The sequence below is a fragment of the Mustela putorius genome, unplaced genomic scaffold (assembly GCF_011764305.1).
Source record: "Mustela putorius furo isolate JIRA1106 unplaced genomic scaffold, ASM1176430v1.1 tig00003854_pilon_pilon_pilon, whole genome shotgun sequence".
Lineage (NCBI taxonomy): Eukaryota > Metazoa > Chordata > Mammalia > Carnivora > Mustelidae > Mustela > Mustela putorius.
This window is the reverse complement of record NW_025422006.1, coordinates 8,852,302-8,876,056: the sequence shown is the minus strand read 5'-3', so window position 1 is coordinate 8,876,056 and position 23,755 is coordinate 8,852,302. Positions and strand designations below refer to the sequence as shown.

At 44.1% G+C, this 23,755-nt stretch overlaps 1 protein-coding gene across 1 annotated transcript in view; it reads left to right on the top strand.

The window, feature by feature from the left end:
- The window catches only part of TRPM3 (transient receptor potential cation channel subfamily M member 3), a 251,974-nt gene that overhangs the window by 78,095 nt on the left and 150,124 nt on the right, over positions 1 to 23,755 (top strand). Inside the window, exon 7 of the mRNA XM_045065092.1 lies at positions 10,262 to 10,385. Coding sequence (XP_044921027.1) covers positions 10,262 to 10,385 — 124 coding nt within the window. The remainder of the gene's footprint in view (positions 1 to 10,261; positions 10,386 to 23,755) is intronic.

The window sequence follows — 23,755 nt, the reverse complement described above, 5'->3', positions numbered from 1 at the left end:
GTACTACTGTTGTCAAGAAAAGTCTCCACTCAGCTTCAATGAGCTTTCTCTTTAGTTGTCGTAATTGCTGGACAACTGTCTTCGAGTTGATATACATATTCATTGTGTTTTCTGGAGATATTCAGTGCAAATCAAGTATCCGTAAGCAGTGATCCCTAAAGTGAGCAGTAAAAAATCTATACCTTTGAGTTCATGGAGGTCCTAGTTCAGTGTCTTGGAGACAAACCTAAAATTTGGAGTTCTTCAACACTGCGATATCCTTGGTATTCACCATTTGATAGTATATTTGAGATTTTATTATCTCTAATGCAGGCATGACAAATAGTTTTCATCTTGAGTGTCAACAATAATGTACTGATACCAGCGTCCTAGGATGTTGTGTTGAGAATGAGTCTGAGGCCATATTTGGGCTCAGGGGAAAGAGTTCCATGGTGAATTAACAATGATGCAAAGAAAGAGCCATTCAGTCAACATGCCATGGGTGGCTACTTTTATTCTGGAGCGAAGACAAAGTGTTCTAGATAACCCCATATATCACTACCAGACAGTCATCAAATAGCACATTGAATTATGAAGCCAAGGGGAAAATAAATTTATCTGCCTGAAATATGTCTGGGAAATAGTCAATGTTTCATCAACACCATGAAGTGCATCAGTCTAAATTATCTGACAATATGAGTCCTTCTCTACAGGCATAATACATAGGATATCAGAAACAAGAGGCTCTTTGTTGTGGGGTACTGTTTGAAGCTGCATTGAGGGACAGAGTAACTGAGCAGTTGTCTATGGATAATTTATAAGAAAGAATAATTGAAAAACCGTGAGGAATTAATCCGTCACTAATCCATCTGAAAAAATAGTCTTACTTGCTCCCACATCTCCTAGAGTCGAATATGGGGTCCGAAGGAATCTTTGACAAATTACTTCGACTGAGAGCTGAGATTTACCCCATCCTTCCCCCCCGTACCTGTGACCCTCTTCCCAAAAGCATACTTGAAACATTGAATTTTTTTAAAGCTTCTGCATGCAAGAACCCGATCTAAACACAGTCTATCATCCACTCTCTGGGGTCACTATGATAACTATCCCCATTTTATAAATAAGGAAATTGAGGACAGAAAGATTAGGATGTTTGCTCAACAGCTCCTGCTACGGAGGGTCTGTCCTGGAACACTGGGGCTGGAAGCTATAGTCCTAGCAGCTATGTGGTATTGCCTCTGGGAGTAGGAGACCAGGAACTGCAGGAGGCTTGCAGGCCCTAGAGCCGAGTGAAACTTCATGACAGCTTCCAGCTGCCCCCCTTCTCTCACGTGCTGGTGAGCATCTGCTCTGAGTAAATGTTGGACCAGCCTTTAAAACATGTCAGTTAAAGAGGAGCCAGCATGTTTGCCTGCCCAAGAAGCTCATACATCTAAGACCAGCTCTGATTCTGTCCTTTACAGAGGGCCTAAAACGATAAATATCCCACTGTTCCTCCTGCCTGGCGACATGCAATAGTCGTGGATGGGGTGATCACAGAGGGCGTGTGCTCCCCTTCAGTGTTGGCAGCAGAGACGCTACCTGACCATGTGGCAGTCCCTGTATGCTTTGGCAACCCGCAACAGTTTTCACTCTTGGGCATGTTCATACCCAAAAGAAGGAAAGGAGAGAAATTACAGACACAGCCAACACTGCTGAGGATTTTTCACCTACATGTCTTCCTAGTTTCTGCCCAAGGTAACGAGCTTGGCAGCCCCGTCTGCCTCAAGAGCAGTGCTGTCCAGTAGAACCTTCTGTGATGATGGCAATATCCTCAGTCCAGTCAGATGGCCACTGAACACTTGAGCTGTCATTAGTGTGACTAAGGATTTGAATTTTAAATTTATTAGCTGTACATCCATTTAAATTTGAATTGCCATGTGTGGCTATACTGGATAACATAACTAATTGAGCTACCACGTGGGGACCCCTTCAGTGTCTGTTGGATTTTCAGTGTTATTGGACATTGTTCCCTTCGTTGTTTAATTACATTCTGTCGTCCAACATTATGTGTTCAGTCATTCAACAAATATTTTTTAAAAGATTTATTTATGTTAGAATGACAGTGAGCAAGAGAGCACATGAACTGGGGGAGGGGCAGAGGGAGAAGGAGAGAGAGCATGTCAAGCAGATTCCCCGCTGAGCATGGAGCCCAATGTGGGGCTCAATCTCGCAACCCTGAGATAATGACCTGAGCCAAAATGGAGAGTTAAATGCTTAACTGACACACCCACCCAGGTACCCTTCAACAAATATTTTTTGAAGACCTCCTCTGTTCCAGACACTGTTCTAGGCACTGGTAAAAATACACCTGTCAAGAAAATAGACAAAAGTGTGGTTATGGAACTTAGATTTTAGCAGGGTCAGATAGATGATAAGTAGTTAACGTAATAAGTGCACTATACAATACTTTAGAAAGTGATATGCTATGGGCAAAGAGAAGGGAGAACGGAATCAAGGTAATAGGACTGTGGAAAAGCATCTGTCTTCAGCACCTTGATCCTTGATGTAGACCAAGAAAATAGAATACATAAGTAATGCCACATGTCATCATCCATGCATCCAAGGAGTTAGTCTAGTTAGGAATTTCTTGGATTAATCTGTCTTTATGAAATGCCACACACAAAATGCCTAGCACAGATCTTGTCTTATAATAGATATAGTGTGCCTCTCTTTACAACCCTCAACCCCACTGCACCACCCCCCTTCTGTTTCCTTTTGTATGTGTATCCGCACCTTCTGTTTTACCATATCTAGCTCAAGACTCTAGAGTGGATTTTTTAAAAAGTAAAAAAATAAAGAGAAAGTGAACATAAATAAGAATTGCTCCCTCTGGGGGTAGTGGTAAATGATATTTTTTGAACAGATCATATCCACAAGTGTGCATCCTCCCCGATTACAGGCAGCTTCTCCAAGATCATTCTCACCACCTCACGTGACTAGATAAAACCCTCAGGAAAAGCCCAGGTGAACCACTTTTCTAAGCTACATATTAAGACAAGACAGAGGTACTATTTTCACAGGTCTTTGCTGATAGAAGCCATTTGTATCTGGAGTTGATCTCCCGTAAGAAGTTGGGCAAAGTAGGTTGCTCCCCGTGCCATCCCATCTGTCGGTCACTTCCCTGGGTCTCATTACATCTTCCCCAACTTTCTGTCCAATAAGAAATGGTTTCTACAAGCCATCAGCATCTGTCAATTACCTGTGAGTTTAACATGAAATATCACTTAACCTAAGAGTTGCTCTTAGGGATCCCAGTTGGTTGCGCAAAATATTGTTTGGCTTCTTAGTTAATTAAAAGGAACTCTGGGCATCAGAAAAGCTGGGGAGTAATTCTGGGGGAAATAGTAGATCCTTAAAACTATGTTACTCAGTCTCAGTCTTCTCACACATAAGATATAGAACATCCTATCTCAGGGATAAAACAGAAGAAATCTCCCCTTGTATCTAGTCATTAAGCAACAAAATACTAACTTTATAACCACACTGAGTTGAGCCTACATATTTAGGTCAGTGTAGTTCATTATCAAAGATTCTTCCTTCGTGACTCTCTTGTCCTCTAAGGTCAGCTCTGATGCTTTCAGATATATAATCTTTAGCAGATTAGTTTCCCACTGTAGTCTCCAGACTCTGAAAAACAGTGAGCTCCTAAGTTGTATCATTAATTTATCCCAAAGTTCAAATCCCTTGGCTAAATTTTCAGATGAACAACATACAAACTCCAGAAATGTCAGAAGTTGAGATGTTATCTTACCAGTGATGAGAAACTATTGCAGGGTTTTCAGAAGGATGTGTTGGAATCATCCCTGCTTTGTAGAACAGCCATTCAATCCAATGTGTGGAATGGATTAAGGGAGCATAGAGAAGAAACCGATTAGTAGTCTATTGGTCCCATCCAAGTAAGATGGTGGAGGGCCCCAACAAAGGTAGATTAAGACTAATGTAAACTGGGGGGTGCCTGGGTGGCTCAGTTAGTGAAGCATCTGACTCTTGATTTCATCTCAGGTCGTGATCTTGGGGTCGTGAGATCAAGCCCCTCATCAGGCCCCATGCTGGGTATAGAGTCTACTCATGATTCCCTCTTTTGTTCTCCCACTGCCCGCCCCTTCAAAAAAAAAAAAAAAAAAGCATAACATAAATTGGACCAGTACTTTAGTAAGTCAGAATTTCTCTCAAGTTTTTGGCAGGTGCTTGTTGCTGCTTTTCCTCTCCAAACAGCCTTCAAATCGAGATGAGGTCACCAAGAAAACACCCGGCTGGTTTTGATGGTGACTTAAGCTGGGCATTAAGGCTGATCCAAGCATGTGCACATTTGGCTGAAGATGTCCCTTGCACACTGCACTTAAGAGGGACAGAGTACGATGTTGGTGTCCATGGGCAAAAGTCTCTGGCCGGATGCCCAAGGCCTAAAAGTAACCATCTGGTTGATAGTACAAGCTAAATAGATGTAAACGGACCACTGAAGCAAAGGAGAAAATATTTGCCGGTTCTGTGCTTTGAATCAGTAGTAACACTTGAAAATACTTCATACTTCAGAGTGGTTAGACTATCACTTTTAAGGAAAATGGTGATTCCCATAATCCGCTACGAAAAGAAAAAAAGGAAAGTAAGACACCTGATGCTGTTTATCATTAAACTGTGGAAAAGACTGATGTTTTATAATGTCTCATCTGAACAGAGCCCCTTGACGGGTTTGCTGGTCTCCAAGATGACCACCATCTGTATATTCCTTCTCTGTCTATTCCTGCTTTCCTTCCACCAAGAGGTGGGTTCCCTCCCTCCTCTCCTCTTGAACCCAGACTACTCTTAGACATGCTTGATTAATTGAATGTAAGGAAATGACATTCTGGGACTTATGAGGTTAAATCAGAGGAAGTCATGACATCTTGGCCTGGGCCTCTTTGAATGCTCTCTTGGAATCCTCAACTTGAGAGAAGCCAGTTGTCCTGTATGAAGTCCATCCACCATGCAACCAGCAGAGAGAACAGTGCCAGCCAGCCCTCAGTACTCTCCGCCATCCCAGGCTGGGTTCCAGACAAAGGAGCAGAGAAGTCATCTTGGACATTGCACCCCAGCAGATGCTCATGGAGAGGAAAAAAGCCCCAGACCTATGGCCCTGGTTCAGGCACCAAAGTCATCTACAGCCATTCTGTCTTCTCCGGCTGAGGACCCAGATATCATGGAGCAGCCATGAGTCATCCCCACTGTGCTCTGCCTCAATTCTTGACCCACAAATCTTCAACACACAGGCAAAAAAAAAAAAACCCTCTGTTACATCACTAAGTTTGGGGGTGTGTTACCTATTAATAGATGACCAGAATATATGGGTTACAACTCTATGAGTTCATTGAGGCTAAGACTAGATATTATTCATCTCTCCACCCCTCACAGAGTGCCTGGCAGGCACCAGTCTTGTTTGCTGAATGAGTAAGTAGATGGGCAGAAATCTTCATGGAGTGTTTGCAAGTTTCCACGGTGTGGAAGCCTCCTAAGTCTGCTATGCATCCCTCTTTCCCAAATGTAAGAAAGAACAGGTGATCTCTGACCTCTCTGAAGTGGGAAAGTTCCTTTTCCAGCTTGGATTGGGAGTGGCCTTATACCGTGGGGCGGAGCAAGAAGAGCTCCTGTGGTCTCAGGAGAGAGGTCTGTATTGCACACAAAGGCCCCAGCCACTGGCATTGCTCCTTAAGAAGACGGAATGTCAGTGAGCCAGGAGCCATGTGGGACTGTGTGTTTATAACACAAATGCTTGCATAAGGCTTGCTACGCATCAGGCCCTCTACAAAGATTAACTCATTAAATATTCACAAGTCTATGAGATAAGCAGTCTTGTAATTCTCACTTCACGTATATGAAAAACATGACATGGAAAGACCCAACAACTTGAACGAGATCCTATAGCTAGCAAGTGACAGCTTCCATCCAGAGAGCCTAATCCTGGTGACTGTGATGCTTTTTTTATTCACAGTGTTGTCCCACCCCTCATGGAAGAATCATGCTAATATTTGTGACCCCAGGGTCATGGCATTTGGGAGGAAGGGGTAACTTTTACTAAGCAAGAAGAAGGAGAAGAAGAAGGAAGAGGAGAGGGAGAAAGTTGGAAGAAGAAGGGGACAGGAAGAGAAGAAAAGAAAAATGCCGTTTTTTGGTGACCTTAGGAAAGACATGGAACCTTTCCATGTCCTAAGGTTACATGTAGTAATTTGCTTTGGCATGAAGCCAATGACAAAATTTCATTTTTCTTTAGAGCATTAGAGATTCTCTGGCAAATGATGTCTTTTAAGTGCCCAATTGTGATACTATTAATGATCTTTATTTATAGAGGTACAATGTTCTCGCATTGTATCTGAAGAAATGAACCCAGAGTGTGTATGGAGGGCAGGAGAAGGGCTTCACTGCTCGATGAAAGCCATTAACCTACGTCTAGCTCTTCATGTCCCATTGAATCCTAATTGTATTTTCTTATTTTTAAATCAAGGAACAAAACTCGGATATGGCAGGTAATTAAAGTCATTCTGAGAAAAGTGTGCACGTGTGGGTTGTATTGCTAACCTTTGAACAGAAAACAAATAGCCAAATTTGGGAAGGTCCGAGCACTGGATGAACATCGACCTATTTCAGATACTTCTGTGACTCATCCAAAAAGCTCCAGATCACAAGTTCAGCGTCGAAATGGAAACACAAATGCCATAGTATGGAGATTTTCCTCACTTCAATGACTACCCTTCCTAAATCAAGAAACATTCTAATTTGAGGTATACCAAAAATAGCGTTGGTCCATATGGAGCCACAAATTAGCATTTTCTATAAATAGACACCATTTTGTCAGAGGCCCAAGTCTAAAATGAAAATTTTATATAATACTATGACCATGTTTTGATGTCAAGAAATTCTCAATCACTGTTCTGGTGCCATAAAAAGAAATCTAAAATGGGCTTATTTCTATTTTTTGCTGGTGATTAAATATCACGGTCAAAATTTTTAAATCATTCCGGTGTTGTGCAGGAAAAAAAAAAAATGCCAAGAGCTAGGAAAACAGTAATTTCAAAAATGTAGGCTTCCCAATATCCTACAGAATATGGTCACAAAGTAAGAAAGGGTCCTTAGAGAAGACAGAGGAAGTCTTTGTGCCAAAAAGAAAGCATCTCATTCAGCGTAGCAAATAATTGTGAGGAAATCAGAAGCAAATAGAATCTTCAGCATACTAAATGCTCTTTGCCATTGTCCTCACCTCTTCCCCGTATCTTCTTCAAACTCATCTGATTTCCTTGAGATGTTCTATCACAAGAAGGAAAAGCAATTTCCTAAAACAAATATATATACTTAAATTTCTACTTCCAATGCAGATGAGTAGGAAACCAAAAGACATATTTAAAGGTTTCACACAGGAAAAGCAGCACCACGATGGAAGGCAGACTTGGCTCAAGCGCTGAGATTATTAGCCTCTGTGACTTTGTACACATCATTTGGTCTCTTGGGACCACAGTCTCCTCTTCTGCAAAGTGGAATTACTACCTGTTTCGCTCTCAGATTGTTATGAAAATCAGGTGATATGATGCCGTTGTATGTCCTAAACCATGATGTGCTCTGAACACACCAGATGCTATACAGGATCTTCTTTTAAAAGTTCTTAAACTCTTCCTGCAAAAAGCATGGGGTCTATATTTCTTTGTCAAAAGGGGGATACTTACAAATGCTTATGAGTTAATAAAGCCAAAGAAGCATAAAAAATGTTGATTTTCCTCTTGATGCAATCAGGATGGTACAAGAACTAAAGCCGGAATAACAGTCATTTGATGTTTAATAAGTATAACTTAATCCTTTGGAAAGACTACGTCATCTTCGTCTCCCCTAAAACCACTCTGTTCAATCAGTGATGGGCACCCCACACTTTAGAAAACACCAATCTAGAGAATCCTTGTACTTGTAGAGGTAGAATTCTGGGTTTCTGTTGCTAAGTGATTTAACTAAAGGCACAGCTTCATTCAGTTGCAAAATTGGGCCAAAAAATATAAGATCTTTATACTTCTTAGTATAAAGACATCTTCAAGGTCTTTCAGCTCTCCTCACTAATGAAGCTTACAATCGACTAAGTTGTACATGATTTCTCAGTTTTTACAAACTGATAGACTACATATGAATAACAGACAGGTTCCTCAAACAGTTAATGACCTCTGGGAACTGGGATTTCACTACAGATGGTTAGCAATGGAAATCTCGAGTTGTTATCAAAATTAAACACCTGCCGATGAATGATTAGATCTATCAAGTGGCTAATGAGAAGAGTCTCTTCTTGTGTTGTTAATCATGTATAGCATTTATATATACTCAGTACCGCAGAACCCTCTAGACCCATCCACATGGGTTGCCTGTCAAGTACAGTGCTCATGTCTTGACCCTTCAGGAAATTTGGCAACACAGATGGGATCATGTCACTCTCCCGCAGGTTCCTCATTACCTGTGGGATAAAATCCAAAGTCTCTAACACCATCTCAATAGTCTCCCAGGATCTTCTCCATACTCACCCCTTTTGCAGCACCATCTTGTTTCACTCTTTCTTTTGCTCTCCATGTTCCAGCCATACCGACCCTATGTTTTCAGTCTGGGCTTGTTGGCACTATTTCATCAGCCAAGAATGCTCTTCCTGAGCCCCAACACCTCCCCAATCGTGTTATGCTCCTGTATTCTTCAAGTGTCAGATTAAACAGCACTTCCTCAAAGGAGTCTTCCCTATACCCCCAGATTAGATTATATCCAACTGTCCCAACTTTACTTTCTTTTTCAACTTCATCTGGATCATTCTCTTTTTCTAAATATTCATGGTATAAATCTACTTGGGGTGCAGAAGCCGTAACCCCGTCCTCCATCAAGCTGCATGACATTCCAGGATCCTTGATACAATTCCGTCATGAGGAGTGCACCCTCCTCAAAGCTTAGGGCACCATATTGTCCAACCTAGTGGGCTCAAGTGATCCTCACACAATCCTGGGGCACAGAAGGATATCCTCAAGCCCACCATCTTGCTTTCTGAAAGCCACAAAATTTGTTATGCTTTCACATGAAAGCAAATGTTATAATTTGCTTCTCAGGTACACAGTGATGAAGAGAGGCCTTGGAGTAATGAGAGAAAGTGGCGTAAGGGAAAGAGTACTAGACAAGGAATCAGAAGACCTAGATTCTAGTTCTAGCTCTGACCTTAAGCATCCAGCTCTTACAGCTAAAATACCTTTCCCTTTTCAATTATACAGACCTTTTGCCTACAGGGTTCCCATGAGCACCAAATGAAATACTTCTATTTTACTGCTTGTATAGAGGAGTTTCTGGTTCTTCAATTATGGGGGAAAAATGATAAAACCACAAAATGCTAGGCAAAGTATGATAATTTTGTCACTGGTCCTTGGAAGCAGTTTTATCCTCCTGATTTTGGACAGAATCTATGAAGAGTAAAGTGATTTTTCATTCCCTGCCATCTGATGGCTGGTAAAGATAGCCCAGTTCTCACCAGGCCAGTTAGAGAAGGTGGTGTTAAAAGTTACATCTGGTTCGTCTTCGAGAGGCAACAGGGCAGTGGCTGGGTATCAGGTACCTCCCTTGCTTTTCCTTGTTCTTCTCTAGCATGAAAACTTTCTCCAGATGAAATAGTTTATATTAAACCTCCTGTGGGTCAGTTTCCTGTTGGCTTATGTCAAGGCTTGAAATAAATGGTGATCTGAATCATTGGTCAGAGAAGTTACCGCCTAAAGGAAGTGGTTTTAGAAGAAACGTAAGTCCCATGTCTCCTCCTTGGTGTTCAAATTACTGAGATGGAAGCTTTTCCCCCCACAATTAGAGATGAAGTTGAAATTTAAATCTTCATATATGTAATACAGTAAAGTTTTGCTACGGTGCTAATGAGTAAGGCTTTTTTTGATAAGAGCACTTGAGGAAGAGGGTATTAGACACATGCCATATAAAAGGAAAAAAGGGAGACAAAGAAAAAAAAAAAAGAACCAAATTCGTCTTCTGATTTTACTCTTTTAGGTTCTGAGACATTAAAATGGATAATTATTTTTAAGTGTACTGTTGTTGTTGTAGTTTTAAATTACCACAGCTGAAATAACTGTGGTGAGAAAAATACAGGAAGAAATAACTCCTGTCTAAACTCAATCCCCACAGTGCTTTCCTGGGTTCTAGAATATTCCTCAGAAACTCGTAGTGACGAGGAGATAGGTTGACCTAATGTTGACATTGTTTCTAACTGCAGACTTATCAATGAATCTCTGAGGGACCAGCTGCTGGTGACCATCCAGAAGACTTTCACGTACACTCGGACCCAAGCCCAGCATCTGTTCATCATCCTCATGGAGTGCATGAAGAAGAAGGAATTGGTATGTCAACAGCGTCCCCCATGAGTGGCAGAGCCCTCTCCATATTCCCTTGGTCCGTCTAAACATTTTCTTGAATCACACGCCAACTGTTCTTCATTTCCAGCCAAGCTCACAACGTTCCTCAGGCTCCATTGGCTCCTGTAGCCTTCTCCCCTCAATAACTAAGACACTACTTTTTGTGCCCGGATTTAATGAAGTGTGCACAGCCAGGCTTCCGCACCCTAGTGAAGCTCACCCCAATGCTTCCGATTACCTCCACCAAATGAGTTGAGGAGAGAAAATAGGTTTCCTCCTGGAAAATGCTTCCCTTCAAGGCTTTCCCTTTGTTTGGGAGTTGGGAATCGCTGATGGGCTTATTGTCAAATATCTTAGTGACACAGGACTGCTATGCTAATATGCTCATCCATGCAGGTAGAAAAGGCAGGGACATGCCGGCGGAATGCTGGAAACTTCCGTAGCTTCTGAAGTGTCCTCCAATAACTACTGAAACATTTCTTACATCTGGTGAAAAGTGTCTTGCAAATGTGGTATCATCACAGAGACCTTCTGTTAGAGTGAACAGAAATAACATGAGCTAACATTTAACGAGCACTTGCTATGTGCCAGGCAGCATGCTAAGTCTTTACATGTATTAACTCCCGCGATCTTTACAACGGGCCCAAGGAGAGAGGCGGGATCATTATCCTCACCTGACAGATGAGGAGATGCAGACAGACTTGATTAGTAAATGAGGAAGCAGGACTCCACACTGCAGTATTTCATCTCTATGGAAAATGTTCTTAGCAGAAATCGCCCCACCAAAGCCCACTCTGAGCGAATCCCCTGCCCACCTCCGCGGGCAGAGCCTATCCTCAGAGGTCTCATGAGTCTGCCTGCTGACAGGGGAAGTTAAAAGAGTAGCTTCTATTAGAGCAGAAGCCTCACTCAGTCTTTGAACCACATCAAGGCCACGTGGGCATCTGGGGACACTGGGGAGGGGACACCTCACCTCCAGAGGAGCACCAGGGCCAGACCCTGACAGGGTCAGCCCCAGGGAAGCAGAGAGGGTTGGGAGGGTCTGGAGTGAGCCACTTTCAGCCAGTTCCCCCACTAGACCCTAAGCTCCTCCAGGCACAGTCTGGAGTCCTCTTGCTCACGATGGTGTCCCTATGCCCAGGACAGTGGCCGGCACACACCAGAGCTCACTGAGACTGCCAGGAAGAGGGGGAGCAGGGGAAGTAGGCAATTTCTGAGTGTAAAAAGCCAAACATTTGGGAAAACTGGCTTTGATTCAAGTAAGCAAGACCCATGTCCAGAAAACATCTGCATGACCTCTGTGAGAACCTTCAGCCCCTTCCAGGTTTGGGGTGGAAATTGCCACCTCTAATCCTTGAGTGTCCAAGGTAGTATGGCCACCTAGTATAGAGAAGCCAGTGCATAGATGGGTTTCACAGCCAGGACCGCTGCTACCCACAAGGAGACTATCAATTCAAACTCTTCCTCTAGCCCCAAACTGGTACGTGAACCCCTGAACCTGCCACACATAGGATGGATTTCTTGCTGACTGCCTGCTAATGGCTTTCCAATGCCAACCATGAGAACTTACCAGAACTCTCCATTTCAGCGGTCCTATAAATTCCCTAGAAAGGCAGTTAGGATTAAAATTCCAGGAACCACTTGGAAGTCGTAAAACCGAATGAAGGTGCATGGCCTCTCCAGATGAGGTATTTTGCAGGACTGTTCCCTGGGATTCTGCCTGACAGTCACAGGTCCCTTCATCATGGTCCCTGCTGAAAAGGTCAAGTGTATTTTAGTGACAGATACTCACTGCAGGATAGATGACATATCCCTCACTGTAGGCTAAGGCGATGCAGTCTTAACAAGAAATACATTGTCCTCATTTCTGTAACTGGGCAGGAATGAAGATCTTTAAAGTCATGTAATTAAAATGATTTTCATTTTTGGAGGGACTGTTTATGTATGTAGACAGTACTAGATGCTCTATAAAGATGTGGACAGGAGGTAGGTCTTGTTTCTCTCCTTTGGAGGGGACCAGAGGAAGGGACTGAGGTGGGAGAGGGAGGTGCACCCAGTCAGGATAAGCCCCCCAGGGGCTGTCTTGCTGCGAAGCCCCAGCAGCTACCCCCCATGCTGCCCAGGAGAGCACCTCCCAGGTCCAGAGAGCGTCCGCATGACCTTTGTGAGAACTTTCAGCCCCTTGCAGGTTTGGAGGGAAAGTTGCCATCCCTAAGAAGTAGCTTTCACAGATGAAGTGGTATATGATATTTTGAGGACAGTCTAACCCTTGCTAAGTTCAGTGAAGGAATTTGGTTCCAGAGCTGAGCTGACATCTTTCTCATCCCGGCATTGTCATAACTTCTATAGTGAAGAACTTCACTAGGCAGGTGTAGTAGGCTTGTGAAGCTTGAGCCTCTGGGCCAGGTGGCCTCATGGAAAATACCTCTTCATGGGCCTTTTGTGTTAATGCTTTCTATTCATTTCATATTGTTCTTGGAGAAATTTGCTTTTCCTCTCACGCTCTCACCCACACCCTCCTTGTCTTCCTTGTCCAGACTGTTTCTGTCTCCCCACTAAGCTGGTCTGCCCCAGTCCAGTACCGTCCCGCAATCCATTCTGTATGCCGAAGGGTTGGCAAACATCCGGGGTTTGTGCACCGCACAAAGTCTCTGTCACAGTTTCTTTGTTTATGTGCTTCTTTGTTTTTAAACAACACTTCAAAATCTCAAAGCCATTTCCTATTTACTGGCCATCAAGAAACAGGCCGTGGGCCAAAGGGGACCCACGAGCTGTGTGCTTTGCTGCCCGCTACTTCTGACCTCAGCCCAGAACCGATGACGTCACTCCTTCGAATGGAAGGTGTCCTGTGTTGCTTCGATTTCCGGTCTTAAGTTCCACCACTTTTTTATGGACCTTTCATGTTACCTTTCATGTAGTTAACTTTTTATTGCCTGTTTGCCTTCATTCATTCAAACTCAGAGCTCTCTCGTTAGCCGTAACCAATGGGCAGACACATACGTGCCCACAAATGCACATGAGCACACACACTCACACCCGCCCCACGCACACCCCGCGTGCACTGCATTCCTTTATTTGCAACTCTCTCGTGGTGCTCGCCATTGACACCGTAAGTCATTTAGGTATGTCTCTGCCTTCTCACGTGAGCTCCAAAGAGGGGAATCTGTGTCTAATTCATTATTCTGTTTTCCCTGCGCTCACTCACCCCTTATCCGTCAGTCGCACAGTGCATACGCAGCAGACACTCGATACATCTTTATTTAATGGATGAGTGAATGAATTCAGAGGGATATACGTTAGCAAGGAGAGGTACGTATTTAATATCCATAAATTGCCTTAAAATCTCCGCTAATGCAGCATTACCTCTCCGTAGGGAGTCATAGATGTGGTTTATGGACTCTGGTTTGACTCCGGGCCATCTGCTTCAGTGATGGGCGCTATGCCTGTGCTGTGGTTAGGAGGGGCAAACTCTAGAAGCAGACAAACCTGGGTTCCAACTCTGGCTTCATCATTCAAGGGACTTAACTCCATGAAGCTCCAGGACTGTCTACTTTAAAGATTTTATTTTTTATTATTTATTTGACAAAGATCACAAATAGGCAGAGGCAAGCAGAGAGAGAGAGAGACACAGGAAGCAGGCTCCTCGCTAAGCAGAGGACCGTGGGATCATGAGCTGAGCTGAAGGCACAGGCTTAACCCACTGAGCCCCCCAGGCTCCCCTGGACTGTCCACTTTAAAAGTGATAATAATACCCATGTGTTCTAGGATCAACCACACTTCCTCCTCTTGGAACAGATATACTTGATTCTTTAAACACACACACACACACACACATGCACAATGAGACAAAAATTATAATAGACCAAATGATCAAGACTGTCACGAGGGTCTCACGTGCCCTCCATCCATGTCCTGCCATAGGCGAGGCCGAGCCGAATCCAGACGTCACTCATACAGCTTCCTGTCCTTGCTGGACAGTCCCAGGCTCCAGCACTGGTAAATGTCCCCTAGATACGTGGGAGGGCAACAGAGGAGGGTTGTCTGTGCCTTACCAGTGAGACTCCGGGTGGAGATCTGTGTCTTCATGACGGTGTAGCTAAAGAGCATGCTGATATCCCGTCACACCCTCTGCCCCATGCGGGAAACTGAGGGATGACTTCCTGCCCATCTTTCCACAGATTCATAACATATCAAGCAAACATGACTTCTGAACAAAGAGGTTTCTTCTCTTTTTGCCAACGGCCTCTTATATCCAAGGAAGGACCACAAAGTCCTTGCTTGGAAATTTGATGCTTGTCAGACTCTTAATACCACGAGCCGGTGGCTGAGTGGTACTGGGCAGGTTAGGGTCTCAGTGTCGTGTAGGAGGTGCTCCTGGAGACCCCGGGTACTCTATGGGCCTGAGAGAACTCAGCACTTCCGCATGGGTAAAGAATGTTGGCTCAGTGGGTGGCTGGTAGGAAGTGCTGGATGACTTTTCGCTGTAATTACATTTATTCTGCAGGTAACTATAGATACTAACCCAAGTGTAAGCACAGATGTCTACTCTTGTCCTTGTGTTTTCATAGTCCTCACTAAAATTGTCAGTGAGGCACAATTTGAGGTGGGAGACTTGTCATCCCACTTCAAGTTCCAGCTCCCCGCTTTGCTCATCTTAATGGACGGAGAATACAGACAAGAGGAAACATAGATGGAACCTCCGAATGGCCTCCCCATTAAACACCAATGCCCAGACAAGCACAGTGAAGGTAGAAATGCTTCAAGCTGCAAAGGAAGGGGCTTTTTAGGCCAAATGGCTAAAAGTCATAGAGTCATGTAACAAGTTTAAAAAACAGTTATTGGGGCACCTGAGTGGCTCAGCCTTTCAACTCAGATCATGATCTCAGGGTCCTGGGATCGAGCCCTGCATCGGGCTCTCTGCTCAGCAGTGAGCTTGCTTCCCCCTCTCTCTCTGCCTGCCACGCTGCCTACTTGTGATCTCTCTGTCAAATAAATAAGTAAAATCTTTAAAAATAATAAAAATTAAAAAAATAGTTTCCTCCAACACAGAGTTTGAGGAGAAATAGAAATGCTCTTTGAGACAGATGCTGGATTATACCTAACTCCTTTTAAATTCATTTAAATGTCATCTTAACATAACTTAAATCTAAATATTTTAAATGAGATTGTAGGAAAAGGATGCAGAAGTAATGCTCCCTTAAAAATGTTCTCCATATCGTGTTCTCAACACACAGTGGGGTGCAGGTTCATTTCTAAAGGTTCTGAAACTCTTTTAGATGATCAGAATATCCCGTTCTAGGAATAAGGATAATGCAGGTTTTGGAATCTGTTTGCTGGGCTCCAAATCCCAGATTTGCCATTTAATGCATGGCACTTGGCAAACTATTGAACCACTAGATGCCTTTGTTTTTTTCCTCCAGATAATAATAATTGCATTTATAAGAGTAATTATAAGAATTGAATAAGTTAATAGATGAAGATAACATAATACGTACTCAGTAGATACGTTCATTGTAAGAATGATGATGACAGTGGTGATGGTGTCTGTATAATGCTTCATATTTAACAAAGATCATCTTCATGTCTTCTTATTTGATATTATAGTGATCCTTGTCAAAGTCACTGTTAGTATCTCCACATCATAGCAACTACAGTACTTAAACCAAGAGCATCTTTGTCAAGGACTGAGCACTTCCCACTGTATGTCAGCTGATTCCATATTCTAAACATCAGGTATGACCAAGGTAAAAATGCCCTTGAAGTAGGAACCCATTTTCTCTCTCATATCTGGAATAATCTGAACAAATATTTACGAGACTTAAAAATTCCGGATACGAGAATACTTTTATTTTAAGAGGCATGTATTAATTCTCATATAGATGACAAATATTGACAACAAAGCACAAAACCATGAATAGTAAGTTTAAATAAACACAACTTTTAAAGGGGGATCAGTTTGAAGAAAACGATCTGATTGTTGTGTTGGGATGTAGAAATGGCGAAACAGTGAAGACTGTACAAGAAAGACTTGTTAGGTGGTAACATGCTGCCTTTGGAACTAAGTTTTAGTTCCTTAATGTAGCGCTCAGGGCCCTTTCTGGTCTGGATTTGGTCTACCTTTCCAGCCACAGCTACTAGTACCAATACTTTTACACTCGTGTCTAATTTTCCTTGAGGAAGAAGACCATGCCTTATACATCTTTCTCTATCTTGTGCAAGTTCTTGAATCCTCTCTTCAAATGTTAAAAGCATTTGTTTCTAGAGGCACTGGGATGGATTCTCTACCCCTACCCTACAGTAAATTTCCAAATAAGAATGTTACTATTCGCAAAAAGGAATACATGGACTAGTGTTTTCCCTGAATTCAATAGAGTAAGAATTCTTAGCCTCGTGTCTAAGAACAGCAATAAGACTTTAGTAAGTTCTGTGAATCCCCTGAAAATGTGTGCAGAATTTTGTATGTATGAGCACATTATGGGAAGAATGCATTCAATTCTCAGATTACCCAGGGATGAATCACTCCAGAGAGTTAAGAACCCCTGTAGTAGATGACCTTCCCTGGCAACAATTAAGTTTGGATCACAGGAACCATAAATGCCACCTCACATTCCAATAGACCTAGTCCCTCAGAGACACCCCATCTGGATGAACATTTAACCTCTGAGCAATTTTAAATGTGTGCACCTCCACATTTCTCATTAACAGTTTTTATAGATATAATCTCTTCCATGATAAACAGTCAGTCATACACTTCAGGAAGCCAGCTGCTTGTAAATGGGCTGTGATCCAGAGATCTATTTACAGCTCAGAACCCACTGTCTCATAAAGCAATGTAAATAATACAGCAAAATTCTAGTTTGCTGTAATGAGACTGAGAACAGGAAACCAAGAAATGTACTTGCAAAGAAGAGAAAGATTGACCCTGGATGGGGCGGGATTGACCCTAGACAAAATTGTTAACCTATTAACAATTTAGAACCTGTTCCCTCTTTCTCTGCGACATTGCTCACAAAGCCCCTCGCCCACCCTACCCACCACAAAACCTCTTTGTACTCCTGAATCGGATTTGCCCATCTCATTCCTTTAGCATTGCCAATCTTCCAACTGGTGCAATGCCATGACCTCACTGCTGATGGGCTTACCTGGGAATCTGGAGGCCAGGATTATTTGAATTCGTGTTCATGGATGTGGGACTGAGAGCCCTTTGGCCTCTGTAACTGACTTAAGCTTCTGATAGAGGATGCATATGGAGCCGAAGGAATTATTTTTTTCTAAGATTTTATTTATTTATTTGAGAGAGAGAGAGCAAGAGCAGGGGGAGAGCAAGAACAGGGAGAGAGAGAGAGAGAGAGAGCAAGAGCAGGGGGAGCTCAACACAGGTCTTGATCCCAGGACCCTGGGATCATGACCTGAGCCAAAGGCAGACATTTAACCAATTGAGCCCCCCAGGTGCCCCAGAACTGAAGGAATTATTGATTAGGGGACTCTAAGACAGTATAACAAGTGAAGGGAAAAATACAGGGGGGAGGTTTTGAAGGGCTGAGCTGTCACATAGATTGTCCAGTCTTATTTGGAAAACTCATGTCAACTCTCATCTTCACATTGTCTCCACGCGGCTTCATCCAGCATTTCCTTCATGGCCAAAAGCAAGGAGAAGAAGCATAACAGACACTGGCTTACCCTTTCTCTGTTTTAAATTTATCTGAGGTCTCTAACCCTTCCCAGGAAACTTCATTTCAACAAAGACTGTAAAACTACAGTTTGAAAATTACAGCTCCAGAGGACACGGGTGGTTCCCGACGTATTTCCTTCCATCGCTTTGATCCCGCAGAATGTATTCAAACCTGTATGTTCTGTTGTGCTTTGGACAGTGTTTGCAGGAGGGTTGAGGGGAAATTAAATAGGAAGGAGCTGGAGAAGCCATTGATGAGCATGGGTCATTTGTAAACCAGGTGTCCAAAAGCCAGATACTTTCTGCTCTCTCGTCCATGCTAATCAAGGTGTATATGTACCTCCTGTCATTTAAACTCATGCACCCACATTTCCATCTGTATTAGTATTTATGCTTCTTCTTATTACCTGTGATTCCCAGTAAATGGATACATTCATCAAATCCCAAGGTTTCAGCCCAGGGCCATTAGCCTGATGCTGATCATGTGTCACCCAATAGACCATCCGCCCAATTTATTTTCTGCCTTCAGCAAACCCAAGCCTTGACCAGAGAAAATTACCCTAATGGAGAAGGACAGACACACACTGCATAAAGATGATCACTGTCATATCATCTCTCTTATTTATCTTTGCTATTTATCTGCTTTATTTGGCTGTTTTCTCCCTCAAAGAGAATTTAAATGTCCTGTCTGTCAATCTCCTGCTTTATTTTAAATCTGATTTGCTTTTTTCTCTCTTTCTCATCTGGGCTCTCTTTCTCTCTCTTGTGTTTTCTTTATTTTCCTGCCCAGTATCATGGTTTGTGATCTGCCATGGCCAGAGCTCAGTCTCCCTCTGGAGCCGGTCTGTCTTGTTCATTTCCATAATGACGGGACTCACACTTACCTCCCCCTATTCCTTGTGGACCATGGCATTGGCCTCTGGTGGCCACACCATTGTAGTTTCCTCCTTCTTCTCTGGCTCCTCCTCCTTCTCTGGCTCCTCTTCCTCCCTCTTTTTAATTCATAGAAACATAGACACAAAATCACAGAAACATAGACGTTCAGGGTATTAAAAAAATAAAAAAACACACAGCAGTGGTTTCAACATGGGCTGTGTGTTAGAATCACCTCGGGAGCTTTAGAAATGACGGACGCCTGGATCCTACCCCTGGAAGCTCGTGTCATTGGCCTGGGATGTGGCCTAAGACTGTAAGATATGGAATGCTCTCCAGGTGGGACTTTCATGGAAGAAAATTCTTGGTTCCGCCACGTTACCACTTATACACTCTATTTCCTTCTTTGCCTTTGAGCCTAAAGAGGTTCTGGTGTAACTCGTCACAAGGATAGGCTTAAGTTTTCTAAAAAACAAACTAAGGTTTCACCTGTATGATACTCCTCATTTTCCAAAGATGCCACCAAATGAAGCAGAACAGGCCTGGTGGGGGGGCCAGAACAGAGGAAAAGTATAATTAGGTGAAATTGACCACAATCAAGTTGATTTTACATTCACTTCTTTCTCAACGTACAGTTGGGTTATGTCCTGATAAACCCATCACACAGTGAAAATATCTTAAGTCAAAAATCTATTTAGTACAGCTAACCTACTAAACATCATCGCTTTACGGAGCCTACCAGAACAGGTGCTTAGAACCTGGTAGTCTACAGTTACATAAAGTCATTGAACACAAAGGCTATTTTATAGTAAAGTGTTGGCTATCTCATGTAATTTCTGGAATACTCTACTGAACATGAAAACATGTCTATATGCATACAGAATGGTTATCAGCATATCCATTGTTGACGCTTGTGACTACAGGACTGACCAGGAGCTGCGGCTACCACTGCCCAGCATCATGAGAAGATGTCCTAACACATACCATTAGCCCGGAACGATCCAAATTCAAAATCTGAAGTCCAGTTTCTACGGAATGCAAATCACTTTCACACCAGAATAAAGCTGAAAGATCGTAAACTGAACCATCAGAAGTTGGGAACCGTCTGTACTGTGATCACATTCTTCTCCAAGCACTTGGCCAAGACTTCTAACAAGTGGTCAGAAGGACTGTGGGGGCTTCACACCCCCTCCAAGGGCTCTGCACGTGCCCATGATGAGCCATTCAATGATCGAGGACAGAAAGAAGGGAGCAGAGGAGGGACAGACTCGTCGAGAGGAGGAAAGGAAAGGCAGGAACTGGAAGAGGAGGAGTAAATTAATCCCTCGCTTACAGGTTGCTTTGTAATTTCATCTTCCTCACAATATTAAGAGACAGAGAATATCCTCCCTATTTTTACTGACTTGAGATCACTCAGCTAGTAAGTGACATGAGTGGGTCTCCTGCTGCCTCCTGCTCACTGCTGTCATCCATTCAAAGACAAGAGTCCTGCTTCTTCTTGAGAAAACACCAAGTGTCACATGACACCGATGTTGTGGGTGGGCCTGGGGGGTCCCAGGGACCATGGAAAGACACAGTGGCTTCTCTGTGGGCCAAAGACAAGGAGTGGATCCCCATCGCTAAGCTGGGCCTCCTGGTCAAGGACATGAAAATGCAGTCCCTGGAGGAGATGTGTTTCTCCTCCCTGCCCATCAAGGAAATCTGGGATCGTTGACTTTCCCTGGGGGCAACCCTCAAGGATGAGGTTATGCTGGTGCAAAAGCAGACCTATGCTGGCCAGTGGACCAAGTTCAAGGCATTTGTTGCCATCAGAGATGACAATGGACACGGCTGTCTGGGTGTTAAGTAGTCCAAAGAGGTCGCCACTGCCATCCATGGGGCCATGATCCCTGACAAGCTTTCCAAAGACCTGTGTGGTGAGGCTACTTGGGGAACAAGATCGGCAAGCCCCACATTGTCCCATGCATGGTGACCGGCCACCGTGCCTCTGTGCTGGGGCGCCTCACTCCCGACCCTAGGGGCACTGGCACTGCCTCAGCTCCTGTACCTACGAAGCTATTGATGGTGGCCAGTACAGACAACAGCTCCCCCTTAGCCAGGGACTGCACTGCCACCCTGGGCAACTTCGCCAAAGCCACTTTTGATGTCTTTCCGGAGTCTTACAGCTGGCTCCCCCTGACTCTGGAAACAGACTGCATTCACCGAGTTTCCCAATCAGGGATTCCTTGACCATCTCGTAACAAGCCACACCAGAGTCTGCGTGGAGAGGACCCAGGCTCCTGCTGTGGCCACCACATGCTTTATACAAGAAAAACAAAGTGAATTAAAGCCTACCAAAAAACCCTAAAATAAACAGAAAAACAAAGATAACAACCATCCATCCAGCGAGAAAATCAAGTTTCTTTGCTGCTGGCCGCCGGCCTCATTCCAGGTGGGGGAAACGCACTTTCTGCCCAGAGGAGAGGGAGCTTGCCCCCTCTCAGCCTCAGGGGGAGGCAGACTGACTTGGGGCCCAAGAAGTGAAGATGGAGTTTTCCTGGCAGCATGCTCACCTCCACCGGGCGCTGGGTCAGGGGAGAAACACAACTTCTTTCAGTAATTTCCAGCAGCTTCTGCAGGAATGTCAACCCCAAGGCTGAGTCCTTTCATCAGGCTTCTCCGCATGGAGAGAGCCACAGGGCTTCTGCCACGGAGCCAGCAGTTCTCCTGCAGAACAACAGAATGCTCACACAAGCTCACCATTCTGTCATCTACCAACACTAACCGACAGTCGGATGCCAGTGATTCGAATGGCGGCAGATGACCTCGCTTCAACAAAGAAGCATCATCTTGTTTCCAAACCCGTAGAGGACAGGCTGATAACCAGAGGGAGAAATCCCATCACAAAGCAGCATTTTCGGGGGGCAGGGGCAATAGTAGACTCTCAGGAGTAGTTTTCCTTGGGAATGGCCGCCAACACCTACCTGTGTGTCTCTTTCCTTACTCTGGCCCTGGTCTCTCATCTCAGCTACTTTGGGTTTCTTGGGTCTCAGACGTTGGCTTGTTCCCTTCTTTCTGCCTGTGACTCCTTCCCTCCCATCTTCACATGACTGGCTCTTGTCATTTTTCATTCTCAGCTTGAATCTCCCCTCCTCCAGGAAGCCTTCCCTGACCACCCTACATAAAGCTGCTCCCCCATTCACACCACTGTTTGTTTTGTGATGGCAGTTGCCACACGGTGCACTTCTCTCATTGATTCATGTTTGCATGTGTTTTTGTCTCTCTGCACTCTTAGCCTCAGTGAAGGCATGTTCTAGTCCAGCATGCCACATGTCTCTAGAAACAAAGCAGATGCTCGATTTAAAAATAAATTTACATGTCAATAAATTGATAAATGAAGCCCAGGTCTGCCACATCTGATGCTGTATTTCTCCCCCAGCCCTTTTTTTTTTTTTTCAACTACTATTTAGGGAGGACTCTATTTCAGACCCTATGCTAGGCACTTTGCACCTATATTTCATTTATAACTCAAAATAACACTATGTGATAGGTGTTATTTCTCCAGTTTCACAGATGAAGAAACTAAGGCTTGAGAAATTAGGTTTCTTGCCTCAGCCAATATCATAACTGAAACGGCCAGGATTCAAGCACAGATGAATCTAATTCCAAAGCTTTTCCTTTTCTCACTCTGTGACACTTCGTCTGCCGGCAGTGCGGGGGGTGGGGGGGAGAGACAGCGTATCAGGGAGGATGAGTAACTTTCCAAAGACTTGGACAACAATGCTTTTCATTTATCTTTCTTCCTCTCCTCGTATGTGTTCATTCTTTCCCCCTAGGCTCCCCTTTCACATTGCCAAAAACATGCACATTCCCTGGCAGGAAACACAGAAGTCATTCCTGCCAGAGAGAGCACTTTCTGGAAACAGTGAAGTCAGGAAGTCACTTTGAACGGCGAGTTCCTTTTCCATGGCTCTCTGGAACTCTCCGCTCTTAACACCCATGTTTCCAGCGCCTCGATGCCGCATCCTCAGTGCTTGTACCTCCAGAGAGATGCCCCTGCCGTGACAGAATGCTCTGGAATAGGGCTCAGTACCCAGATAACACACCTGCTTGCGTCCCAAGGTCAGGACTCATGAGAGCCAACTTGCAGGTTCCTTTATGGACCAAAATGGGGCTAGGACCATGAAGGAGAGGGTCTCATCCTGACACCAGTAGGGCCCTTGTGTGGCTTTAAATGCCCGTGTTCCAGCTCTGCCTAAGACAAAATGTTTTCTCGACAACCCGATTTCTAACCAGACCTCTGCCATCTGCCATCTGGGAGCTGTAATCTCTGTCTTCCTCTTTCATTGGTCGTCCGACGTCCCCCATCCTCACTGCAGCTGTTTTAGCTGCTTGTGTGGGTCAGTGTTGTCCCTCGGCCAGACGAGCAGTACTTCATAGCTTTCTCAGCCCCGGGAGGGGAAGCCAGAGCGCTCAGAGAGGAGAATTTTCCAAACCTTCTTACAACATGCCAGCAGACTCCCAGATGCCCTGGGCGCATGGGCACACAGAGGGCCCGGAAGCAGAGCAGATGCCGGGCACAGCACACACTGTCCACACATCAGCATGAGCAATATGCAGAAAGCTCACTGCGGGAAAAAACAGGCAGGAAATGCATCTTTTTTTTTTTTTTTTTTTGAAGCCAAGCCATCACACATGCCAATAAATGATAAGCATTGAACAGGAGTCTAGACTATATTCCCAGAATGCTCATGGCACCCATGGGGTGGTCTTTAGTGGGAACACTCATTCACATTCCATTCAGGATCCCCCTCTAAATCACCCGGAGCAA